Here is a 27,348-nt window from a genome sequence, read left to right as displayed (position 1 = left end):
AAGACAAATGTAATTTTAAAAAATTTAAGCTAATCAAAATGGGGGAGGCCAGAAAAAGTAGTTTTGAAAACACAAGTGAAATGACACATGAATCTCAGAAGAAATAAAACACTAAATCTGAGTCATTTAGTGTGTATCAAATGGAATTATTTTTACCCATCTCATAGTGTATCAATAAAAGAGAAAATATTTATCTCTTATCTGTAGTGAGTTATAATGAAAAGTACCATGTGGCCCAGAAATCCCACTTCTGGCTATTAGTCCAAAGGGACACAATTATTATGAAGAAGTATCTGAATTCCCAGGTTCATCGAAGCATTATGCACTTTAATGAAGGTATGAAAGAAACCTAAGTGTGTTTGATGGATGAATGGATTTTAAAAAGTTATACACGCACACAATGAATTATTATTCAGCCATGAGAAAAAGGAATTTCTCCCACTGGTGACCTGGATGAACCTGAGGCATTTTGCTGAGTGAAATAAGTGAGACAAAGAAAGACTAAAACTGTCTGGTATCATTTACATGTGAAATTTAAAAATAACAAATTCAGAGAACAGTGGTTGTCAGAGGCTGGGAGTAAGAATTTAAGGAGAAGTTGGCAAAAGACTTCAAACTTTTGCTTAGAAGAGAAAGAAGCCTAGAAATCTAACGTATCACTGGTGGCTACTTTGGATAACACTGTATTACATAACTAAAGTTCACTAAGAATGGACCTTATATTCTTACCAAAGGGGAATAAGGTAAAAAATAAATGGTGGATTGTAAGACTTTCAATTGATATGTGAACTGTTGCATATGAGAAGTGCTAAAAGATTATTTTACAAATTGTAGTTACAAAATTGTCATGCAGATGTAAGTGATAGGAAATATAGCCAATAATATTCAAGTAATCACATAAAGTGTGCAGTGGGTACTAGACTTACTCAGGGATCACTTCACAAGTTGTATAAGGGTCTGACCACTGTGCTGTATAACTGAAACTACTCTACAATGATATTGGGTGTCAACTGTAATTGAAAACTAAAAATTAAAGTAAAATTGAATTTGCAAAAATAAATTATTTTATAATATGCTTTGATCTCATTGTATAGGTGCGCTTTTTGAAACCCGATGAACAACATCATTACTTATTACCTGTTACATTCTGAGAATAATTGAAGTCAGAGAATCATGGAATGAAATGCATGGTCTTTAAGCCATGCAATTCATTAACACAAAAGAACAGAAAAGCCAACACACTTTTCCTAAGGCTGTGATATGCTTGTGCATTTGGTTTCAAAAAAAAGGGTAGTAGGATATTTTCTATTTGGGGGGACAGGCAAAATTATATAAAGTTTTAAGCTGAATTATTGGGAAATTCTTTTTTTAATTTATTTAACAAATAAAATGAAGAAATGTGTTTATAGCATCAAAGTTTATTTCTATTACAGCATTGCAGAGAGAAACCATCATCTGACTGATGTTTTTACTCTGTAAGAAATTGACTTAGCATGTGAATTAGTCCAAAGTGAGTTAGCTGGGAAATACCCACTCAAAAGAAAAGTCTGCAGTCTCAGGTAGGGCATACGCTGCCATACTTTTTGTAATTCTTTTTTCTCTGCTTTTATTCTGTCCCTAAATTGTCAAAATCAATAAATGTTATAGTATAGTGAAGACATAGCCTTATACTCAGAAACATAAACAGGCAAAGAATGAGCATTTGGTCTGGTCTCTCCACTTGTTTTTTAAGATTTTATTTATTTACTTTTAGAGAGTAGGGAGGGAGGGAGCAAGAGAGAGGAAGAAACACAGTGTGTGGCTGCTTCTCACACACCCCCTCCTGGGGACCTGGCCTGNTGTAGATCATTTATGGAGGAAAGTGCTGCTGCAAATGTCCAGAAAGATCCATGGCTGTCAAATTCCATGAAGGTAGCTTCAGTGCCCATTAAAATGTAATAAATCAGGAAATGGAATTTAATAATTCAGGCACTAGACCCTGCAGTCAGTGACAGTTGGAATACAGTCTGCCTTTGAAATTCAAAATGTACCACCTTTAGTGATTAGTGTCTAACAACCTAGTTTGCTAATTAAAGTGGGAATGAAAATAGATGAGATACAATGCATGGAAAACACTTAATATTCAATCTGACATTTACAAGCTTTCCAAAGTCACTTAATTTAATTATGGTAGCACAATTGCCGTGTTACTCCTTTTACTTATATCAGTGTAAAAATTCCTGCCAAGGGAGCATCTTATCAATGTGGCATCTCTTATTGCAATGTTTTGCTCAATTTCTAAAAAGCTTTTGATTGTTTATAATTAAGTTTGAATAATCATTTTACAGAGATTACTAAATCTTGATTTTTACTGCAAGTCAAAGAGCTTTTATTGAACTGAAATGCATTTTTGAAGAATTATGTTTGACTTTCCTGATTTGATGAATTCATTTTAAGGATCTATTTTTATGGTCTGGATTAAATATGAAGTAATATACATATATTATCATGTCTGTTAATTACAAAATCCAAAGTTAACTGTTCCTTGTCGTGATGCTTTCAGCTTTCCCTTTAAGTTATGCTGATTTTCAAACTGAAATATGATGTACTATGTTTGTTAGTAATTTTGCAGAGGCAAAAATTTTAATTTTTTCAAATTTTACACTTCTCCCCAAAGTATACAGAAATGAATACCAGTATTTTCTTTGATTTGATTGTATATTCATTGTACTTTGTTTGTATCACATCCAGCATTTGCAAATTCCCATTCCATGAATCAGGTCAGTAGGGAGGCAGGAGGGTAGAGACACATACCTCTGGGAGCCAGAGTGCCGTCCATCCTTCACAGGAGACCTGCTGACTCCCGTCTCCCAGCAGTGTCTGTGGGCCTCACACATCACCCCCTGAACACTGAGACTGAAGCCAAATTAGAAAAAAAGCAGATTTCTCATCACTGTGATACTTAAACTTTGAACAGGAAATTCTTACACTTGGGCAACTTTAAGATGGCTTATCTCATCACACACCTCCAGAACATAGGAGACTGTGAGCTTGTGGATTGTCATTTAGTTTGTGCATTCCTAAGTGCCCCTGAGAAATCATTTGCATATTCCCAAAGATTTCTGGGACAAAAAAATTTACCCACACTACTCTTAACTCACTTACATCTTAAAATTTACAAACACTGAAAATGTAGGCTGTCTTAAGAGTATCTTATATGTTTTACCTGGAAAATGTTGCTAAATACTGGCATTACTTAAATATATTTATATACTCACTGCTTCTCAGTTATGATGGAAGAAGATAATATCATAATCCCATTAGCAATAGGTACGCAATGGTATTTGTCACTAATATTCTGAGGAATGGCTGAATTTTCAATGTAGAGTAACTGTCACAAATATTAATGCCCAAACTTACCTCCTCAATTTCTCTGCCATTTTTTAATGGCTTCATTAATTTTGTTATTTTTATGTGAGGAATTTATATTTCCCTTGATGAAAATTAGTGTCTCTGAATGAGAAAACATTAAACAACATGTACTATACTATAATGTAAAAGATTAAAATATGAAGTTGCTACTTATTATATTATTCATTAATTCTTTTTCCAATCATAAATAGCTGTCTGTATTTTAATAGAAATATTTGTTGTAAATGACAAAAGCCAAAATATAACTATGTAGGATGAAGACAAATGTAATTTAAAAAAATTTAAGCTAATCAAAATGGGGAAGCCAGAAAAAGTAGTTTTGAAAACACAAGTGAAATGACACATGAATCTCAGAAGAAATAAAACACTAAATCTGAGTTATTTAGTGTGTATCAAATGGAATTATTTTTACCCATCTCATAGTGTATCAATAAAAGAGAAAATATTCATCTCCTATTGGTAGTGAGTTATAATGGAAAGCACCGTGTGGCCCAGCAATCCCACTTCTGGGTACATACCCAAAGGGACACAATTATTACAAAGAAGTATCTATATTCCCAGGTATTTGAAGCATTATGCACCTTAATGAAGGTATGAAAGAAACCTAAGTGTGTTTAATGGATGAATGGATTTTAAAAAGTTATTCACACACACAGTGAATTATTATTCAGCCATGAGAAAAAGGAATTTCTCTCACTGGTGACCTGGATGAACCTGAAGGCATTTTGCTGAGACAAAGAAAGACTAAAGCTGTCTGGTATCATTTACATGTGAAATTTAAAAATAACAAATTCAGAGAACAGTGGTTGTCAGGGGCTGGGAGTAAGAGTTTAAGGAGAAGTTGGTAATAGAGCTCAAACTTTCACTTAGAAGAGGAAGAAGCCTAGGAATCTAACCTATCACTTGGTGGCTACAGTCGATAACACTGTATCACGTAACTAAAGCTCACTAAGAATGGACTTTATGTCTTACTGAAGGGGAATAAGGTAAAAAATAAATGGTGGATTGTAAGACTTTCAATTGATATGTGAACTGTTGCATATGAGAAGTGCTAAAAGATTATTCTACAAATTGTAGTTACAAAATTGTCATGCAGATGTAAGTGATAGGAAATATAACCAATAATATTCAACTAATCACATAAAGTGTGCAGGGGGTGCTATACTTACTTGGGGATCACTTCACAAGTTGTATAAGGGTCTGACCACTGTGCTGTATACCTGAAACTACTCTACAATGATATTGGGTGCCAACTGTAATTGAAAAATAAAAATTAAAGTAAAATTGAATTTGCAAAAATAAAATGATATTTTATAATATGCTTTGATCTCATTGTATATGTGCACTTTTTGAAACCCCATGAACAACATCATTACTGATTACCTGTTACATTCTGAGAATAATTGAGATCAGAAAATCATGGAATGAAATGCATGGTTTTTAAGCCACGCAATTCATTAACACAAAAGAACAGAAAAGCCAACACACTTTTCCTAAGGCTGTGATATGCTTGTGCATTTGGTTTCAAAAAAAGGGTAGTAGAAGATTTTCTATTTGGGGGCACAAGGCAAAATTATATAAAGTTTTAAGCTGAATTATTGGGAAATTCATTTTTAATTTATTTAACAAATAAAATGAAGAAATGTGTTTATAGCACCAAAGTTTATTTCTATTACAGCATTGCAGAGAGAAACCATCATCTGACTGATGTTTTTACTCTGTAAGCAATTGACTTAGCATGTAAATTTGTCCAAAGTGAGTTAGCTGCGAAATACCCACTCAAAAGAAAAGTCTGCAGTCTCAGGTAGGGCATACGCTGCCATACTTTTTGTAATTCTTTTTTCTCTGCTTTTATTCTGTCCCTAAATTGTCAAAATCAATAAATGTTATGGTATAGTGAAGACATAGCCTTGTACTCAGAAACATAAAGAGGCAAAGAATCAGCATTTGGTCTGTTCTCTCCACTTCTTTTTTAAGATTTTATTTATTTACTTTTAGAGAGTGGTGAGGGAGGGAGCAAGAGAGAGAAAGAAGCACAGTGTGTGGCTGCCTCTCACTGGGGACCCTACTGGGGACCTGGCCTGAGCCCAGCCATGTGCCCTGATTGGGAATCAAACCAGTGACCTTTTGTTTCACAGGCTGCCACTCAATCCACCAAACCACACCACCCAGAGAATTATCTCTCCACTTCTTATGTGGTGAGTACAAAAGTATCTTTTAAATAAATTGTGTCATTGCCAGGTGCAGAATGTTAGGCAGGAACTATGGAAAGTGTACTTGGTCATCTTGTGCAGGTAATAAAACAGTCACATTGTAAACTACATGAATTGTAAGTTGAGGTCTTTGAAAATGAGGTATATTAAACATATGATTTCCTTTAAAATCAAAATAAAATTTGGACAATTCCTGTTTTTACTGTTGTCTGTCTGTATTGTTTTGGCAAATGTGACTCAGCTCTGTGTGGAAAACCTACAGAAGTGAGGTGGTGGGCAGGAGCCAGACCTTCAATCGGAGCTTTCCCCTGGGATTCAGGCCTAGAAAATGCATACAGGCTGGAATGGCTTGCTCTTGCTAAAACTTCATCACCCTGGTCTGAAACAGTAAATGTGTATTGTCTCTCTTCAAAGTAATTTCCAAAGCCTATGTAAATTTTCCCAAATGTAGCTAATTAGCTCACTGCCTTTCCTTCTGCTTGTGCTCTTTCCGTTTCCTTGATTGTACCTAAAATGTAGACAATAATATTCTTTTTTTAAATTTATTTTTATTTTTTTATTTTTTTTATTTAACTCTTGTTCAAGTACAGTTTTCTTTCTTGCATTCCCAGCCCTGGCCCCCCAGTGCTCCCCACCTCCCTCCCATCTCTGCCCCCCACCTTAGTTATTGTCCATGTGTCTTTTATACTTGTTCATGTGAGTCCTTCCCCTTTTCCCCTGTGATTCTCTCCCCTCTCCCCTCTGGACCCTGTCAGCACATTCTGTATTTCAGTGTCTTTGGTTACATTTTGCTTGCTTGTTTGTTTTAAGAGTTGGAAGCAACCTAAATGCCCATTGGTCAATGACTCGATCAAAAAACTATGGTACATTTACACAATGGAATTCTATGCTGCAGAAAGGAAGAAGGAGCTCCTACCCTTTGCAACATCATGGATGGAACTGGAAAGCATTATGCTGAGCGAAATAAGCCAGGCAGTGAAAGACAAATACCATATGATATCACCTTTAACAGGAATCTAAACAATAAAATGTAGACAATAATATTCTATGTAATAGATAATAAATCCTTCCTTGATGTAAGACCAGAGAAAAATAATAAAATCTTGTGTAGGCGAGCGTTGGAGTGCCCTCCTCCTGAGAGTGGCCGTGCCGACCCCTTTCTCTCCACAGGATTGCTGTCTCCTGTGCATTGATTCTCGTCTTCAGTCACAACATGCAGACTCTCTGCGGGCCACAGTATGCAACAGTTGTCCAATCCCAGTCGTCCCAATTCCCCCTGCCCCAACCACACCTGTTTCTGCAGTCAATTCCCACCCTGTTGTCCTTGCCCAGGGGTCCTTCGTACTGGTTCCTTCACTAGACCCTCCCCTTCTTCCCCCCTTATCTCCCTCTCTCATCCTCTATAGTCACTGTCAGTCTCTTCATTATTTCCACGTCCCTGGTTCTATTTTGTTTGTTTTGACGATTAGGTTCCATTTATAGCTGAGATCATATGGTAGTTGTCTTTCCCAATCTGGCTTATTTCACTTAGTACAATATTCTCCAGTTCCATCCATGCTGTCATCAAGAGTAGTAGTTCCTTCTTTCTTTTTACTGTGTCACACTTCATTGTGTAAATGTACCACTGTTTTCTGATCCACTCATGGACTGATGTGCACTTAGGCAGTTTCCAGCTCTTGCCTATTCTAAACAGTGTCGCTATGAACATAGAGGTGCATTAGCTCTTTTGAACAGCTGACTCAGGATTCTTAGGGTATATTTCCAGCAGTGGAATTGCTTGGAATCTCAAAGGCAGTTCCATTTTTAGTTTTTGACATCTATTAATATCTAAAAAGGGGACAGCGGAAGACAGCTTCATCAATAAATGGTGCTGAGAGAATGGGACTGGTACGTGTAAGAAAATGAGGCCAGGCCACATACGTAGACCATATACAAGAATAAACTCAAAATGCATAAAAGACAAATATAAGTTGTGACGCCCTAAAAGTCCTAGAGGAAATCTGATGCAGGAGAATTTCAGATGTCCTATGGAGCAATATTGTTGCCATGTATCTCCTAGTATGAAGAAATTAAGTAAAAATAAACAAATCAGACTACATCAAACTAGAAAGTTTCTGCATGGCTAAAGAAACCATCATCAAAATGAAAAGCAAACTGACTTTGTAGGAGGACACGTTTTCCAATAATACATCAGACAAGGGTTTGATCTTCAAAGTACATAAATAACTCATATGAATCAAAATCATGAAGACAAACTGTCCAGTTAAAAATAGACGAAAGAGCTAAATAGATACTTCTCCGAGGAGGACACAGATGGCCCTTAGACATATGAAAAAAGATACTAAATTTCACACTCATGAGAGAGCTGCAAATGGAAACCACACTGAGATGTCACCTCACACCTGTCATATGGCCATGGGCAATAAATCAGCAAACAACAAGTCCTGGTGAGGATGTGGGGAAAAGAACTTGAGTGCACTGTTGCTGGGAATGCTGACTGGTGCACTCACTGTGGAAATCAGTGCAAAATTTCCTTGAAAACCTAAACATGTTTGTTATATCTTAAAGTGTTAAGAATGTTGAAAGACTTGAAATGTCATGGAGACGTGGGTTCTCAGTGGACTGTTGCTTCTGATTTTATGACAGGACATTTTCCCAGTCTCTTTTGAGAGCCTTCATGTCAGACTCCCAATGTTTAACAAGCACATCTTTAGAATTGAGTTTTTAGATATACTAAACCAAATACTGTTACCAGTTACAATGATACTCAGACAAAAGATTTAGACATTGTCCCTGGCAGGTGTGACACAGTGGATTGAGCACCAGACTGTGAACCAAAGCCTTGTTGGTTCAATGACCAGATGGGGTACATGCCTGGGTTGCAGGGCCAGGACTCAGGTAGGGGGTCTGGGAGAGGCAACCACATAGGGATGTTTCTCTGCCTCTCTTTCTCCCTCTTGTCCCCTCTCTCTAAAAATAAATAAATAAAATGAAAAAGATTTAAACACTAACCTGCTTATTTTAGTCACTTTTACTGTCTCAACCCCACACACCTCCAACCCCTTGAATAACTGTCTGCAACAGGCCAAGAAGGTAACCATATCTAATAGAGCCTTTGCAAATGCAAATAAATTAAGATAAGGTCATGGTGGTGTAGGGCAGCCCTTAATTAATGCATATGATATCCTATAAGAAGAGGGACATTTGGACCCAGAGACAGACATGTAGGATGAGAACAATGAGATGACAGAGGCAGAGACTGCAGTAAGGTGCCTGGAAGCCAAGGGATGCCAAGGACTGAGGGCTCCACCCAACAGTAAGGGATATTCGTGGTCCAGAGTCTCCCCCAGGTCTTCACAGGAAGATAGTCCTGCTGACCCCTGGATTTCAGAGGTTACCCTTCCAACTGTGACAAATTCAATATTGCTGCTGCAAGCCAGAACATATTAAAATACATGAGTAGAAGACTCATGGACAGGGACAATGGGCTAGGGATAGACTTCAGGTGGGTGGGAAGAGTAGGGGAAAGCAATGGGGAAAATGGTGGGACAACTGCAATTGAATGATGATAAAAAATGAAAATAAAAATAAATAAAATAAAAATAAAATGTATCATGTTTAGAAGTATAAGTGTTGCATGAAAACATCTTGAAGAAGAAAGCTTTAATAAGTGGGAATGCTATCTGGGAGAAAACCACAATATAATTTGGTTCCACTGGGAACATAATATTCAGGTGAAGACATGAAGTTGGTGTAAAAACCAGCAACGTTGATGAATTTGATGCTATTCATCAGTATACAAGTGATATGGTCTCAAGTATATTCTCCATTCTCAGAGCTTGTTATTTACTTCTCTTTTTGTTATTCACACTGACCACCTGTGAAAGCAGAGCATTTCAGGCAAACACTTCAATCTCTGTGCTGCTGTCAAAGTCAGTTTATGTCAGAGAAGCAGCTGTTGAGTTGAGTGGGGCTTTAACCACATGCACAGAGGTGACCATTTTCCCCAGGTCACCCAGACAAGTCTGACTACTTTTTTTTTTGGAATAGTGGCTTTGATCAACTAATCCTATTCAGACTTATTCTCCTAATCATTTCATTTGGCGATTTCTCCTCAAAAGCTTAATGATTTCTATTTGTTTCCCTATTTTGACAAGAGGCACTTTAAGTTTGAGAAAGTATTCCTGTCATCAAATGATGACTCCATTGATTTGTAAATGGACTGTGTTAAAACACAAGGACACACACCTGGCAGTATTGAAGTGATGTGAGGAACAGTGTGGCTCTGTGGGGCCTGTGGATGCGTCATACTCTGACCTCTGACATTTCCATAACCCCCACAGGGTGGTAACTGCTGGGACACTACTCCTTTCTTGTGCATGTGTATCTATGGCTATTATTACATTAGATTACATTATTTTTCAGTGAACCAACATTTCTTTTCTCTGAGCACAGTGAGAAGAGTACACTTTGCAGAAAATTAACAAGGATGGCCATGTGACTGGTTTGGTTAATATAATGTTTGTGAAAGTAACAGTTTATGAGTTCAGAGCACAGCCATTGAGTAGCACATTTCTGCTAGTTCTGTCCAGAGTCGCTAATCCCTGCTCTGAGGGGTCACATGTCAGGTAGCCCAATGGTCAGAGAATAAAAGATACAAGAAGATCTGAACCGAATCTGTGGTCTGGAGCTAAGCCCACACATGCTCAGCATATATCAAAAGAAAGCCAACCACAGCACACATGGGTAAGTGAGAAAAATTGACTAAAATTAATGTTGTTTGCAAATGCCAATACAATTGGGTTGTTTGTAACATGCCAGTGATTAGATACAACTCAATACACATATCACATGAAATTAATTTTGAATAGTCACATATTATATATATATGAACAAAATGAATAAATACAGAAACATAAAGAAGATATATTTAATAGACAAATATATAGGAATTATTAATTCATTTTACATATGATAAACAATTTAAGATCTCTCCCATTTGTAAATAAATCATAGTAAAACTACCACTTGATGTAAAATTAATAAATTTCTTCCCACATTCCATCAATAACTAATGTTTAATTCACATGAACATGTTATCCTTTTAGTTTTTTTTTATTATTTTTTTATTTATTTTTTTTAGAGGGGAAGGAGAGAGGGAGAGAAACATCAGCAACCATACAGCAACCATACGGTTGCCTTTTGTGCCTCCCATGCTGGTAGTTAGCCTGCAAGGAACCGGCCTGCAACCCAGGCATGTGCCCTGACTGGGAATCGAACCGTGATTGTCTGGTTCGCAGGCCCGCGCTCAATCCACTGAGCTACTCCAGCCAGGGCCTCCTTTTAGTTTTTATATTCTCATTTTTAACATTGTATTTTTTCTATCAGTGTAGGTTCCTAAGAATGGAAATTCAAAATGTCAAAAGGGAAAGGCAAAGAATTTAATAAAACAGGGTACCTTCAAAAATAACTAAAATCCAGTAGAGGAAAAAAAGAACAGATATATGAGAGATATCAAAGGACACTGATTATTGCCCAATGAAACTACTAGTCTCTACCAAAAAATGACTACATTGATAATCATTGATAATGATGCACTAAATAGATTCAGAAGATACTGGTGTTGGTTCTGTTGTTGGAGAAAGTGGAGTTAATTACATGGCTGTTGTTATAGAAACTTTGGGGTTGTTGCATAGTAACAATGAGTGCCAATTAGAAATTCAGTTCTCTCTGCTCCAAATCTATACACATTGCACTTTCTGAGATAATGGCACCAGATCCTCCAACCTCCTCTCCAGTCAGCTCACTTGAGGTTTTATCAGGAAAGGGTACTGGGAGAAAGGACTCCTCTTCCTGGTCTCATGCTCTTTTCTCTCCTTTGGCTACAGTGCTGTGGCTGACATCTGCATGCATGCAGGAAGTTCTTGTGGTATTCACCCTCAGGCAAGTTTCTGGGACTAGTCATAGTCATGGCTCCCCTTCTTCAACCCATGGCTGCTGGCACTTTGTCACAGAGGTTATCTTACTTGCCAGTCACACTGTGAGATCCATCCTCACTGACATCAGCCTGCAGACTGGAACCTGCTCTTTCCTAGGGTTGTCCAGTGAGTATGTCTGTGGTAGAGTTTTCTGTAGTGACATGAGTCTGAAACCTACCCCTGAGGAGATACACTTGGGTCATATACAATTCTTCCTTTTGTTACTCTTCATTAATCAACCCTTTGGTACATTTTGGAATTTTCTTCTACCCCTTTTTGTAGGATATCCCCCTAAGATAATTAAGAATTCTTTACATAATCCCTGGTTTCTCTCTTCTCACTCAACTGCCTTCACACCTTGATATCCTGATATGGTCCGGCCTCATTGTCAACATTCAGAGATTGGGGAAAGTTATACTAAAGATGTGTCTACAATTATTCATGTGGACTCCAAGTGACTACGATGTGTCAGCACAGACTCATTCTCAGTAACAAGGTCCCATCTGCTGAGTGATGCTGATAATGGGGATGCTCTACATGCAGGGGACTATGGGAAATGTCAGTACCTTCCTTTAATTTTTGTGGTGAAACTAAAACTGGTCTCTAAATAAGTCTTAAAACTTAGTTTTACAGAAATGATTGCAGCATTCTTGAAGAAACTAGTAATGTGTTCTTTAGGGATGGTGAGAGGAACATTATACCAAAGTTAGGTAAGCTAATGTGACTGGTGCTTGCAAATATATGTTCTGTTTTCTAGACAGGATTCAGAATGGAGGTTGTGCTTCTTAAAATCCCAAAATATACAATTCTTGTCCAACATGGAAGTGTTTCCAAATCTGAAATGCAGAGATAATAAATCATTAATCTGATGATATATAACTTAATAATTAAACAAACAAATATTTACAGTAATATTTACACTGTAAATCTCAATATTTCTTAAAATGTTTCTATAAAAACACTTAAATATTTCTTCACATACTTGTTTACCTATTGCCCTTTGTTTCTAAGATCAATTCCTGATTTGCAAGAATGAGAGAATAATGTATACGAGTTTTAAAGAAGCTTACATTTTGGAAGAGAGAGTTGTGCCACTTGTCCACACCCAAGAATTAGTATTTTTTCTCTGGAACAGTCCAGTCCACGGATATATTTTGAAAATGTTCAAAAAATTCTATGAGGAAACAAATTTTATGAGAAATTAAGTAAAATTAATTTGTATTTGTGAAAACAATTAAAGTTGGCTCACAGTTAGAGGGGGAGGTGACATCTAAATAAACTGCACAGCCCACCAACATCTGGTGACATTAGTGAATAAGCAATCAACCCCGTCCTGCACTCCAGGAATTCTTGGTCACTCCATCCAGCTGGCCCAGCATATCCATCATCCAAAGATCACATGACCTTGTGTGGATATATAAATGAGTCTGAATCAATGTGGAACACCTCAACAATCACCTGATTTGAGGCATCAGCTGCAACAGAACCACCAATATTTTAAACAACTTGCAAAAACACCCAGTTAAGTCCATGAAACAGTCCGTATCTTCTCCTACCACCCTCAATGAACAACATGAAAGGAAAATACAGATTATTTCTTAGTGGCTGATATCACAACATCACTGACCAACTCTCCAAAGGCCAGCAGCTGAGAAAGGAAAAGTGAGTTTTGCGTGAGTGGGCAGCCTGTACCGGAGCATCTGGTGGAATTCCTGAGGAGAGATCAAAGAAGGGAATTTTGTGTTCTAGAAAAGCCAAACTCACCCTCAAGGTCAGGTGCATGATGAGGGAATTACAGAAGGTGACTTCCACCTCATTCAGGAGAGAGCCTTCTCTTAGACAACTGGTAGCTGATATTATGGATATTAATAAACTTTTCAAAAGTCTGGGAATGATAATTCATGAGCAAAGAGGCGTAATGGCATAGGAGCCAAAATTGAAAATGAAGGGGTGTATGTGCAACAAGTTGACCAGCAAACGTCATAGCAGAAAGAGAACCCTGCTTGTTGCTGTGAGATGCACATGACTTAAAAAAACCTACAAATCTATAACTGCACTAGCATTGGAGAATAAAACAAAAGTCTAAACCTTTATATCTTATTTTATTTATTTATTAAAGATTCAGTGTATTTAATTTTAGAGAGGCAGGAAGAGAGGGAGAAAGACAGACAAACATTGATTGGTTGCCTCTCCTGTGCTGGATCCCCAACTGATCCTGCAACAACACAGGCACCTGCCCTGACTGGGAATCCAACCTGTGACATTTCCCTTTATGGAGCAATGTCCAACCCACTGGGTCACACCAGTCAGGGAAACCTTTGTATTTTCAATGAATGTATTGTAATGCTTTTGCCTCTGGCATTTATTTGTATATTGAGAATTTGAATGCAGGTTTTGTTAATATTGAATATTAAGAATGATTTTGGACACTAATAAATTGGCTTTACAAAAAATGTGACAATAATATTTTCAGAGAACTTATTTTGAAAGCAACTTTTTAAAACATGAGAATATAAGACAGAAAACTGTACTTGAACAAGAATTAAAGAAAAATAAAAATTAAAAAATGGGTTTTGCTCTAGGGGACATATCAGTAAAAATATTGCTGTGTGGAATATCTGAGATTGTCCTGCCAATGCTCTCCTCTAGGGCTTTAATGGTTTCACGGCTTATATTTAAGTCTTTTATTCACCTTGAATTTATTTTGGTGTATGGTGTAAGTTGTTGCTCGCGTTTCATTTTTTTGCATTAGCTGCCCAGGTGGTGAAAGACAAATACCATATGATATCAGCATTAACAGGAATCTAAACAACAAAACAAAGAAGCAAGCAAAATATGACCAATAACACTCAAATACAAAACAGGCTGACAGGGTCTAGAGGGAAGAGGGGAGAGAATCACAGGGGAAAAGGGGATGGACTCACATGAACAAGTATAAAGTCACATAGACAATAACTAAGGTGGGTGCGGAAATGGGAGGGAGTTAAAAATGAGGGGGGCAGGGTTGGGAATATAAGACAGAAAAATTTAATTCTTGTACTTGAACAAGAATTAAATTAAAAAATGAAAATAGAAATAGAAAATGTTTTTTGCTTTGTTCTTCCCATTCAATATTGTTTTGGACCCGTGTATACCTTGAGAGGTGACCACCCCAATGGATCTGGGTCCCATCTGACACCATGCATATTTTTAAGAATATTCTTGAGTTGGGAGAGAGAAATCAGGGATGATTTAAAGAATTCTTAATTATTTTAGGGGGATATCCTACAAAAAGGGGTAGAAGAAAATTACAAAATGTATCGAAGGGTTAATGTTGTGCTTTCCATTGTTGTGACTGGTTTTATAACTGGCAATTTACAAAAGAACTTTTTGAGAAAAGTTTCAGTATATACAGCCTATGAAGCACTCTTAATTTTCATACATAGTAACCATTTGTACCATTCTTCATTTAAAAAATAGATGTATGCCAATTAACACATTTTTATCACTGTTATTTTTGTTTTATTCTTTACATTTTTTTATTGATGAAGGAGAGAGAGAGTCCACTTAGTGTGGCTTTCCTTGGGCGCTTCTTCTATGCGCCTGGTGGGGTACCAACCAGCATCTGCCTGTATTCGGATGATGCTCTAGCCAGGGGACCTACCAGGACTGCACCTATATCAATGTTGTTTAACCTTCTAATCAGAATGCAGAAAGAAAATTACATAGGTTACAGTTTGTATTTTATAGTGTCCTTACATGGCAGTTTGAAAAAGGCAATGTTGTATATGGCAAGCTATGAGAATTCAAATACAATGAATAAAATATTAACTAAATTGTATATTTGCAACCTCAGGAAAGATGAATTTAAAAATAAAAAACCAAATACAGTTATTTTTCTAGGTTAGGGTTATTCAATTTATAATACAGTTTTATATATTGGACACATTGAGAAAATGCATTAGCATGATTGGGTGAACAGCAAACATTGCCATTTTACACCTCTGAAACTTGATCAGTAAAAATAACATGAGCATTTATTACTGAAAAAACAGCTAGAGATTCCACTAAAATAGAGGAAATTTGTAGTCTTCATGCCTAAGACTGCTCCCATGGCTCCTCCAGTCCCATCTCAGTTCATGAGTAAGAAGTGCAATTCTTACTGTTTGGGGAATGCTGAAACATCACTGGTGTTACCACTCGGGAAGTCTGATTACTTTGGAAGTGGGGGTTAAACTCCCCATCCTTTTTCAAGTCAAAGTGCTCAATCCACTAGGTTAAAAGTGAAGAAGACCATCCTTTTTCTGGTCTGTGTCTGCAAAGTGCCAGCTACAGACAGGAAGGTACTCAATATGAGAGCACAGTGTGAGAGGTGATATTAAATCTCCAAGCTACTCGGTTGGTGGAAAACACATTTGCACTGTATAGATGAAACTAAGATAATGTGGTAAAAAAATAAGCCAAAGTTGATTGGAGAACTGATGTTAAAACTATGAGTCCTCCCTTACAAACACACACACATACACACACACACACACACAAGTATATCAAGTAGCAGACAGTGGAGTCATACTGACTTGAGGTGTTTTTTGAATAAATCTTGACATGCATAAATTTTTTAAAATCATTGGTTGTCAAGTAAGCTTTGTAGGCCCAAGTGGAATCCCAGTAATTGAACCTAAAAATAAAATTATAACAAGAATTTAGTAAGCATTCTAAAACTGATCACTAAAAACTGAGTAAGCATATTTCAAAAGAGATGATTCTACAGTAAACATTTATAACTGAAGTTACAAAAATATAAATCTAATAAGCACGTAGGAGGATCCATGTTTATTCTACTATACTATTGAGAATGTGGACTTACCAAAATTTTAAAAACATGCAAAGAAATGAAAAAATATCTTCCATACTCAGGGGGATAAATCAGCTGTACAAAATAACTTTCATAGGGATAAGATGTTGGAATTTTTATACAAATATTTAATACTAGTTATTGTAAATATATATGTTCCCAAACTGTATTTTAAAAACTGTGTTCTAATAACTCTATGGAAATATGATGGCAGTGACAGAACAATTAGGGAAATAAAAACTCTATGAATGAATCAAAATTATCAGTTGAAAAATCATTATCTACACTACAAAATTCAATACATTTATATAAATATTGAGATGTAGAAGAAAGAATTGATGAAATAAAGATGGAGGGACAGAAATAATTAATTCCTAAAGGTAGAGAGAAATTGTTAGAAAAAGTAATGGAGCCTTGGAGACCTTCATAGAACTTTATCAGTAAACCCAACCTAGGTGTAATTATTGCCTCTTAACCAAAAGAAAGACAAAAGACAGAAAAACAATTTTTGAGACAGAATGAATGATTATCTTAAATTTTATGTGAAAATATATAGACCCATGTGTATAAAATTGTTTCTTTAGAAAAGATCATCTGCTATAAATTATGCCACAACAACTAGATAATGAGGCAGAAAAGTATGAACTTGACCTCTACCACACAGCATCACAAAAATGCCGACAGTGACCAGAAGGGAGAGGGGAGGGAATTTCAGGGGAAATAAGGAAGGGATTTAGAGGAACATATATAAAGGATACATGGACAACAAGTGAGAAGGGTGGAAATGGGAGGGAAGGTGGGAGAATGGGGGATGGGATGGGATGGGAGTAATAGAAAACTGTACTTGAAAAATAATTTTAAATATATATATATTTTTTTTTCAAGGTATTATAAACTTAAATGTAACAGTCCATCAGTCAAGAAAAAAGATAAACCATAAAGATTAATGCAGTAGATTATCTTCATGAACTCTGACTAACCTGTGAAATATGTCCAAAGTAATCACCAACATCCAAAATGAGATATTGGACTATGGTAATATTAATAAATCCTAGTCATTAAGACTCCAAAATGAGAAAACAAATGTCATTAACAGCCAAGAAAGCCATTTGCATAATACACATTAAAAAAAGAAGAGTCATGGGGAAAATGGCGGCAGAGTAGCACAGAGCAACTCCAGTTCTCCTACCCCTGGGAGAAAATCCTGGCAGATCTACTGAGGAACAGCGCAATCAATTCCCCAACCAACAATTCCCCAGCATTTATGAAAATAAGAGACCAGAGATAGTGAGGAACCAGACAGCTAGAGGTCATTGGGGTCTCAGGGACACGAGTAAGGATGGAGGCCGCCAGGCCGGTGGCAGCCCTCGGCTGGCACATAATGACCCTGGAGCTGCGGCTGCCACAACAGTCGGAACCCAGAGGCTTCCTTCCGTCTGTGCCCAGCGACAGGGGCGTCTGCCACGGAGAACTCATCATGAGCCCGGCAACCCTGAGTAAAGTCAAGTGTGGCAGCAGCAGGACTGCAGCCATTGGCCGCGGGTAAAGACCTCGGAACCGTGGCTGCCCCAGCGGTTGGGGCCCAGATGCTTCCGCCTGCGCCCACCGACAGGGGCATCTGACACAGAGGACTCATCAGGAGTCCAGCACCTGTGAGTAAAGACAAAAACGGCAGGGGCAGAGCCGGCTGCCCTTGGCCAGCCTGTAATGCCTCCCATAGGGCCTCAGAGCCACAGCTGCCGCTGAGTTAGGGGTATAGAGGCTTCCGTCTGTGGCCAGTGCCACCGAGGACTCACAGGGAGCCCAGCACCCAGTGGAGCATTGGGCCAGCTGCAGGGTCCTTGGAAGAGTTGGCTCCCGCCCTCACCATCTAGGCAGGGCTGAGTGGCAGAGACCTGTCTGCCTAGGTGTGCAGAGAGGGCGGCAAGGACAGGGGGCGGTGTTCAGTAGTGATCTCTGTGGTCGCCAGCCCACCAGCCTGCCAGCCCAGGAAATTTGAGAGGAGCATTGTCCTAATCAGTCAGGTTGGGGATTGGGCTGGGCTGAGAGGCACGCTTTCTGGAGAAGTTTTTACTGGAAAGTGGACTGAGGTGTTTTCCTGTGAAGGCAGCTTGACTTGCTTCTCACCCAGCCACAGGACTGGGAAGGACCATGCCAGATCTCGTGGGACCCAGGCAGCCTGTCGGGTGGGTGGGCCACTGCACCCAAATCTAGTAGCCTGGCTGGTGGGCGGGTGTGTGCCTGGGCCTGCAAGCCAGCCCACAGAGGGTCCTGCCGAAACCAGAAAAACCGGATTGGACAGTGTGAAACGAACAAGGAAGGAGTTTTTTTTTTTTTTAAACTTCTTTTAAACGTTTTTTTTTTACTTTTTTAAAAACTTTTTTTCAGTAATCATATATTTGTTTAATTTTATTGTTGCTGTATCTTTCAGTACTCTGTTCCTCTCCTTTCTTTTTTCCTGTTTTATTCCTTCTTTCTTTCACCCCAAACCTATTGCTTTTTCCTCACTTCTCTTGCCCTTTTTTGCATGTTTGTTTGTTGCTTTCTATATCACTGTAAATACTTCACAATACATCTCTTGGGTCTTAGCCCACTTTCCAGGTTCCTGAATTCTATTACTGTAGTGATTAACTCTACTTGCTCACACGCTACGCCTATTTACTATTCTTTACTCTCACCTTACCTCAAAATCTGACCACCCGAAACCTCACTGCTTTAGGATATAACTCACAAGCCTTCCCTCCCCAACAAGAGACTTATCTTTGGTCTATCCTTTCCCTGAGGTGGCAAATTGGGTTGAATATTATACTTAACACTATATATAGCCTAAAGATCTTCTATCTCTTCTCTACCAACTGTGACTGTAAATATCATTAAGTACTCTCCTGCTGTCATAAACCATTTTGCCTCCCTCTCCAACAGAACACACACACACAAAGAAAGGAGTAGGTGGAAGTGGAGAACATCAAGATACCTGCAGGAGACTGCACCACTGAATTTCACAGGCATTCTACCACAGAAGTTCACACCATAAACCTAGCGAGTCAGAACAGATCTATTTAAGAAGCTGAGGCTAACAAGAAGAGTCTCATAGCAATGGCAAGACAAAGAAACAATGCCCAACTGAAAGAAAAGGTGGAAGTCTCAGAAATAATGTCTGATGAAAGACAGGCAAGTCAGCTATCAGATACTGAATTCAAAGCACTAGTTATCGGGAAATTCAAAGAGCTCACAATGAGCTACCAGAAACTAGAGGGGAGCTACAATGAGCTCTCCGCAAACTATATCAACATGAAAAAGGAAATAGAAACTATCACCAAAGGACAAGAGGAAATGAAGAATACAATTTCGGAACTGAAGAACACAGTAGAAGGAATGAAAAGCAGGATCGATGAGGCAGAAGATCGGATCAGTGAGTTGGAGGACACAGTAGAAAGAATCTCCCAGAAAGAGCAAGAAAGGGAAAAGAGGCTCAAAAAGAATGAAGATGGACTAAGAGAAATGCAAGATAATATGAAACGTAATAATATCCGAATAATAGGAATACCAGAAGGAGAAGAAGAAGAACAAGGGATAGAAAACCTATTTGAAAGAGTAATGATGGAAAATTTTCCTAATTTGATGAGAGAAAAAGTTACACGAATCCAGGAATCACAGAGAGTCCCATTCAAGAGGAACCCAAAGAGGCCCACTTCAAGACACATCATCATTAAAATGGCAAAATTTCAAGACAAAGAGAGAATCCTAAAGGCAGCAAGGGAGAAAAAGGAAGTAACATACAAGGGAGCCCCAATAAGGTTAGCTACTGACTTCTCAATGGAAACACTCCAAGCAAGAAGAGAATGGCAAGAAATATTTCAAGTAATGAGAACCAGAGGCCTACAACCAAGGCTACTTTACCCAGCAAGGCTCTCAATCAAGATAGAAGGCCAAATAAAGAGCTTCCAAGACAAAAGAAGTCTAAAAGAATATGCCTCCACCAAACCAGCTCTACAAGAAATAGTAAAAGAACTGCTTTAAGGAAAGGAAGGAAAAGAGAGAGACAGAGAGGAACTCTGGTACAAAAATGGCAATGAATAAGTACCTATCAATAATAACCTTAAATGTAAATGGATTAAATACTCCAATCAAAAGACATAGAATAGCTGAATGGATAAGAAAGCATGACCCATACATATGCTGCCTACAGGAGACCCACCTCAGGACAAAAGACCATCACAGAATAATAGTGAAAGGATGGAAACAAATGTTCCAAGCAAATGGTCAGGAAAAAAAAGCCGGGGTAGCAATTCTAATATCAGACAAAATAGACTTCAAAAAAAGGGCCATAAAGAGAGACCCAGAAGATCCCTTCAAAGCACTAGTTATCAGGAAATTCAAAGAGCTCACAATGAGCTACCAGAAACTAGAGGGGAGCTACAATGAGCTCCAATGATCTTCTTTCGAAGATCACTTCATAATACTCAAGGGAAGAATCCACCAAGAAGACATTAACATCATAAATATATATGCACCCAACATAGGAGCACCCAAATATATAAGAAAAATCCTAGAAGACTTCAAGAAAGATATTGACAGCAACACAATTATAGTATGGGGATTTTAACACCCCACTGTCAAAAACAGACAGATCTTCCAAACAAAATATCAACAAAGATATAGCTGCACTAAACAACACCCTAGATGAAATGGACTTGACTGATATATATAGAGCCCTTCATCCCAAAGAAGCTAAATACACATTCTTTTCAAATGCACATGGAACATTTTCAAAGATAGGCCACATGATAGGACACAAAACGAGCCTCAACTAATTCAAGAAAATTGAAATCATACCAAGCATTTTCTCTGACCACAAGGAACTGAAATTAGAAACCAACCCCACAGGAAAAAACCCAAAACACCCAAAAGCAAGGAGACTGAATGGTATGCTATTAAACAACAAATGGGTCAAGATTGAAATTAGGGAAGAAATCAAACAGTTTCTGGAAACAAATGAAAATGAACTCACAACAACCCAAAACTTATGGGACCCGACGCTTGCAAGAACTCGAGGAACAACAACAAAGACAGCCCAGAGCAAGTACAAGAAAGGAAATAACCAACATCAGAGCAGAATTAAATGACATAGAGACTAAAAGCACAATTCTAAGGATCAATGAATCCAAGAGTTGGTTTTTTAAAAAGATAAACAAAATAGACAAGCCTTTAAGTAGGCTCATTAAGAAAAGAAGAGAGAGGACCCAAATAAACATAATCAGAAATGAAAGAGGAGAGATTACAACTGATACCACAGAAATAGAAGGGATTGTAAGGAATTACTATGAAGAACTGTATGCCAAGAAATTTGAAAACCTAGGTGAAATGGACAAATTTCTAGAAAAATATAATCTTCCAAAACTCAATGAAAAAATAGAAAGCCTGAACAGACCAATAACAGCAAATGAACTTGAAGCAGTAATCAGAAAACTCCCATCACACAAAAGCCCCAGACCAGATGGTTTCACAGGAGAATTCTGCAAAGCATTTAAGGAAGAGCTAACCCCTATTCTTCACAGACTATTCCAAAAAATCCAAAATGATGGGAAACTCTCAAACTCTTCTTCTGAAGCCAGCATCATCCTAATTCCAAAACCAGATAGAGACACAACAAAGAAAGAAAACTTCAGGCCAATATCGCTGATGAACATAGATGTTAAAATCCTCAACAAAATATTGGCAAATTGCATGCAACAATACATCAAAAAGATCATACACCATGGCCAAGTGGGATTCATCCCAGGGATGCAAGGATGGTTCAATATCCACAAATCAATAAATGTAATACACCACATAAACAAAAGCGAAGACAAAAACCAAACTATGGTACATATACACAATGGAATTTTATGCTTCAGAAAGAAAGAAGGAGCTCCTACCTTTTGCAACATCATGGATGGAACTGGAAAGCATTATGCTGAGTGAAATAAGCCAGGTGTTGAAGGACAAATACCATATGATCTCACCTTTAACAGGAAGCTAAACAACAAAACAAACAAGCAAGCAAAATATAACCAAAGACACTGAAATAGAGAACAGGCTGACAGTGACCAGAGGGTAGAGGGGAGGGAATTTCAGGGGAAATAGGGGAGGGATTTAAAGGAACATATATAAAGGATACATGGACAACAATTGAGAAGGGTGGAAATGGGAGGGAGGGGGGAACATGGGAGTGAGCTGGGATGGGAGTAATAGACAGAAAACTGTACTTGAAAAAATAATTAAATTAAAAAAATTGAAAACAAAAGAGTCATATTGAAAGTATAACTAGTTCTAAGAAGGAAAATAACAGGTAACACACAGGAGAAATGGTCAAGAGACATGAGTGGTCACTTCTCATTCTCACAGTACAGAAATTCATAATGAATGGTGCCCTGAACGATGTGTTTAATTGATCAGTATGTGGAAAATACCCATTAATGCCATAATGATGCATTTGTTTATTGATCAGAGCTGATGGAATTAAAATTCCTGGCGGTACTAAGCTTTGGATCATGAAACTATTGGATATAATGTGTATTTACTCGACAAACTAGAAATAGGGATAATTTATATACACATATATTTTTGACCCTGCGATTTCAATCTGATACAAAACAGCAATGCATTTTACCTATAAACATATACCATTAGAACAACTATATTTGTGAATTATTGTTATATTATTATAAACATTTGCAACATATCAATTTATATATTGTATGAATTATTGTATATAAATTATTGTAAATATATATTATTTGGAAAAATAAATGCACAAGAATTTTTATGAAATAATTATTCATAACAGCCAAATATTTAAAATGTCTCTATTCTGAGCAGAATACATTAAAGAATACAGCAGTGAAAATTAACAAACTTCAGGTATATTCAATAATGTGGTTTAATTGAAAAAATATCATGAGCGAATTAATAGAGACATGTAAAATAATGAATGAATGAGTCCCATTATATAAAATTCAAAATTAAGAAAGATAATTTGTAATATAAAATCTCAGGATAGCAGTTAAGTGAGGGGAGAGGAGAAGTTATGAGAGATGCACAGGAGCGGGCTGGCAATACCTGTTTCATGACCAATTTCAGTTTGCAACAAGCACAATTACATCTGTAGTCATCATGATGCATGGTACAATTGAATAGCAAAGTTTACTTTTCGAAAAAACTATTTATAGAACCATGATTATCTATGAAAATTAAGAACTGAAAATTATCAAATGCACATTAATGGCACAAAATATAAATCAAATATTATACAGTCAAACAATAAAATACTAACAGTCTTTACAAATGACAGATATATACAAAATATGAATGAATTCTATAGAAATATAAAATAAAATATTCTTATAAATAAAATGTTGGAAACATTAGAAACCTTACCATTTCTTCTTCATTATCTATATAGAGCAGGTTAGAGCTCTTAGAAGCACAGGCCATCAAACTCTCATTCCATGTTTTTTTTTCAGTGCTGATGTAATAGCAGTTGTTGGCATACACTAACCACTCTGGTGGACATCGTCCACAATGATATGCTAAAGGAAGATTATGTATTGTCATCCAAGAATAATATACATTTTAAAATGAAAGTTAATTTCAGTATTTGCATAGATAGAGACTAATTAATGTGCAGTATATGCATATAACCTCACAGACTGGCATATATAAGGCATAATACACTCACACACACTCACACACACTCACACACACTCACAGAGAAGAGTCAGCTCCTCATTCTCTAATTTATGCACCCACATTAAGCAAACATACAAACAAAAACATTCACTTTCTATATGTCCTGAATGTCAATGAATAAAACCACATTTTTAGAAACCAAAATTATCTTTCAACCAATTGGAAACAGTAAGTATGAAAAATTAAATGAATATTTCTTCTATTGTTACATAAGTAATACACTCTTCTTACTCATTATTTATGTACATTTATCACCCAATATTATAATATATATATCCCCTACCAAAAAAAATAAAATCTATGAATTTTAACTGTGTTAGAGACAAGGTAGGAGCTGTATTGATATCAGAACATAAAAAATAATTCGGTACCTTTCTGGTTCCCTGTTGTCTGGTTCCCTGTCTGGTTCCCTGTCTGGCTCACTGTTAAAATAATATATAATTTCTATTAAGTAAAAAAGAATTATTCTGAATAACAAGAAAAAAGAATTATTCTGTATCAGTATTACATTAGCTAAAAAAATAGATAATTATTATAAAAAGTAATGTTGATGTACATAAACCATAATACATTTGTTTCATACTTTGAAATGTGGTATATTGTCCAGCATTAAATGACATAGAATAAAATTTATTTTACCAAGAAGAACTAATGAAGGTATTACAATTTGGGAGAAATTATTTTAAAAGCCTTGAGAATGAAACTTCACCAACTATTACACTATTTGGATTAATCAATATGAAGAATTTATTTCTATTTCTCAATAAGGTGTCCTAAAGCATGCCTTGAATTATAACACAAGAATATCTATGGATATATGGGATATATAAATATGTCTATATATAGCTTTTTGAAATATTTATCATTTATTTACTTACTGTTGTTTAAGTAAAATTGTCTCCATTTACACCACACATGGGCCCCTCACACCACCCATCCTCACCTGTCACCCTCAAACTTACTCACTTTGGCTTTGTCCATCTGTCCTCTATACATGTTCCTTGATGGGCTTTCCCCTACTTTTCCCCATTATCCCTCTCTGCTCTCCCCTATCCCGTCTGGTTACTATCAGTTTGTTCTTCAATTCAAAGTTTCTGGTTATATTTTACTTGCTTGTTTGTTTTCTTCATTAGGTCCACTTATAGATGAGATAATATGGTATTCGTCTTTCACATCCTGGCTTATTTCACTTAGTATAATGCTCTCCAGATCCACCCATTCTGTAGCAAAGGGTAGGAGCTCCTTCTTTCTTTCTGCTGCATAGTATTCCATTGTGTAAATGTACCATTGTTTTTTGATCCACTCATTTACTGGTGGGCATGTAGGTTTCTTCCTGTGCTTGGCTATTGTAAATTGCGTTGCTATGAACATTTGAGAAAAAATATATGGCAATGATAACTTGAACAAAGGTTCAATCTTCAAAGTACATAAAGAACTCACATGACTCCTCTCCAGGACAACACACACCCTAATTAAAAAATAGGCAAAGGACCTAAGTAAACTATTTTTCTAAATGATGCAGTTATTTATACCTTGGACAAATTCAGAACAATTTTGCACTTACTCTAAAGGCATACTTTAAATGACAGTTCTATTCTATAATATTATGAAATGTTTGGAGGCACTGATGAACACAAAAGTGAAAAGTTTCATATAATCTTACAATAATTTACTTACGTTGATTAACAGCTATTGGTATCACAGTGCACATCAGAACAAGGCAGATGACCCCTAGTATCCCAGCAATGAGCTTCTCTGGAGGTGAATGGGATGCTGCAGGGAGGTAAATGGAAACAGTGGGAAGGGGGGGGTGGACACAATTGTTTGGACAGTTTACACACAGAGAATCATACCCATAAACTTGGACCCCAAACCCGTATCTACCACTGTAATCTTCCTCTCAGAATACACCATTGCATTTTCACTAAATATAACACTCTATGAGTTGCCGGTCAAAGACTACAACTTACAACAATGTCTGAATAAAATTAGTCCTCAGCTTTCATCTGAGAATAACACATTCCAACTTCAAGTCCTGATCCATAAAATGAAAAACGTGCGTGAGCTTATCCCCTGCTCTTTCCCACACATTTGCACCCAGCTGCACATCCGAGAACAGTTATACTGTGTCTGTTGAATGTGTTACCTCTGCAGTGGTCACTCTTGTCACTCCCTCCAAGATCCTCAGAAGCATTTTGAAGATTTAATTCTGCATAGGTTAGTTCCTGCTCAGTTCCTGGAAAGGAGCCTTTAGTTTTCTTAGGTTTCATGTGCTGTCTCTTTGCGTCCTTAGCCAGATTCAGTTCTGCGTAGGTTACTCTTTGGTCAGTCATCTCTGCAGCTGAGTGGTGGCCGAGACTGTGCTTATGAATAAGTGACACAGGCACTGAAGAGGTCCCTCACAGTGACACTGGGCGGGTAAAGGCTGAGTATCGGGCTCATTTCCCAGTTGAGAAGATGATGTTGTGCTTATAGATATCTTAGATCTTTAAATAAGTGCTTCATGCTAGATACAATATTTAAGATACTCTACATTTGACAACATATTATTAGTTTGAACAATAAAACGCTGTATGTTAGTGATAAATAAAATACTTTTATAGATAATAACATTCAGATTTATTTAAAGTCAGAGTCCACAGAAATATTTTAACACCATTAGAATACTAGCATTAAAAATAAAATATTATATTAGAAAAAAGAAACACCATATTTATGATAAATTTGAAGTTGAATAATGATTAAAGACTAAGTGCTCTGAAAATGAGATAGTAATCATGTTGGCATCTCTAATAATTTTCTGAACTAAACTTTTATTTAGTAACATACATTTATTCATTAAAGAGGATGAGCTGTCATCAAATGATCTTCTATTATGAATAAAAATCTTTCATATGTTAAAAAATCTTTGTCACACTAAACTTATTCAAGACCTAAACATATGGACAACAAAGTGAAATTATTTAAATGCTTATGTTACATAAGAAATTGGCATTGAATTATGGGCAAAGATACAAAAGCATAAAATGTGAAATAAATATATGTGGCTCATTTCTATTAGAACATTATTGTTTCAAACTTCCAGACAGTTCCCACACATGTTATAGTCAGGGCACCTTCAGTTGTGTGAGCCATAGTAATGAATCAGATGGTGTAATTTATAATTCAGTCAGTGGATTCT

General features: G+C 37.0%; 1 protein-coding gene across 1 annotated transcript; it reads right to left on the bottom strand.

Moving 5' to 3' along the window:
- Positions 1-12,668: 12,668 nt before the first annotated feature.
- Positions 12,669-25,926, bottom strand: LOC119002414 (NKG2-A/NKG2-B type II integral membrane protein-like). Its single transcript, XM_037068338.1, has 4 exons — positions 25,845-25,926; positions 24,539-24,589; positions 23,856-24,007; positions 12,669-12,776 (listed from the first exon to the last, which is right to left on the bottom strand). The coding sequence occupies exons 1-4, from the start codon at positions 25,876-25,878 to the stop codon at positions 12,669-12,671; spliced, it is 345 nt and encodes a 114-aa protein (XP_036924233.1). The 5' UTR covers positions 25,879-25,926.
- Positions 25,927-27,348: the final 1,422 nt, after the last annotated feature.

This window comes from Sturnira hondurensis, unplaced genomic scaffold, assembly GCF_014824575.4.
Source record: "Sturnira hondurensis isolate 20B ecotype Veracruz unplaced genomic scaffold, ASM1482457v3 Scaffold0017436, whole genome shotgun sequence".
Taxonomy (NCBI): domain Eukaryota; kingdom Metazoa; phylum Chordata; class Mammalia; order Chiroptera; family Phyllostomidae; genus Sturnira; species Sturnira hondurensis.
The sequence above is the reverse complement of the archived record's forward strand: the minus strand, read 5'-3'. Positions and strand labels throughout refer to the sequence as shown.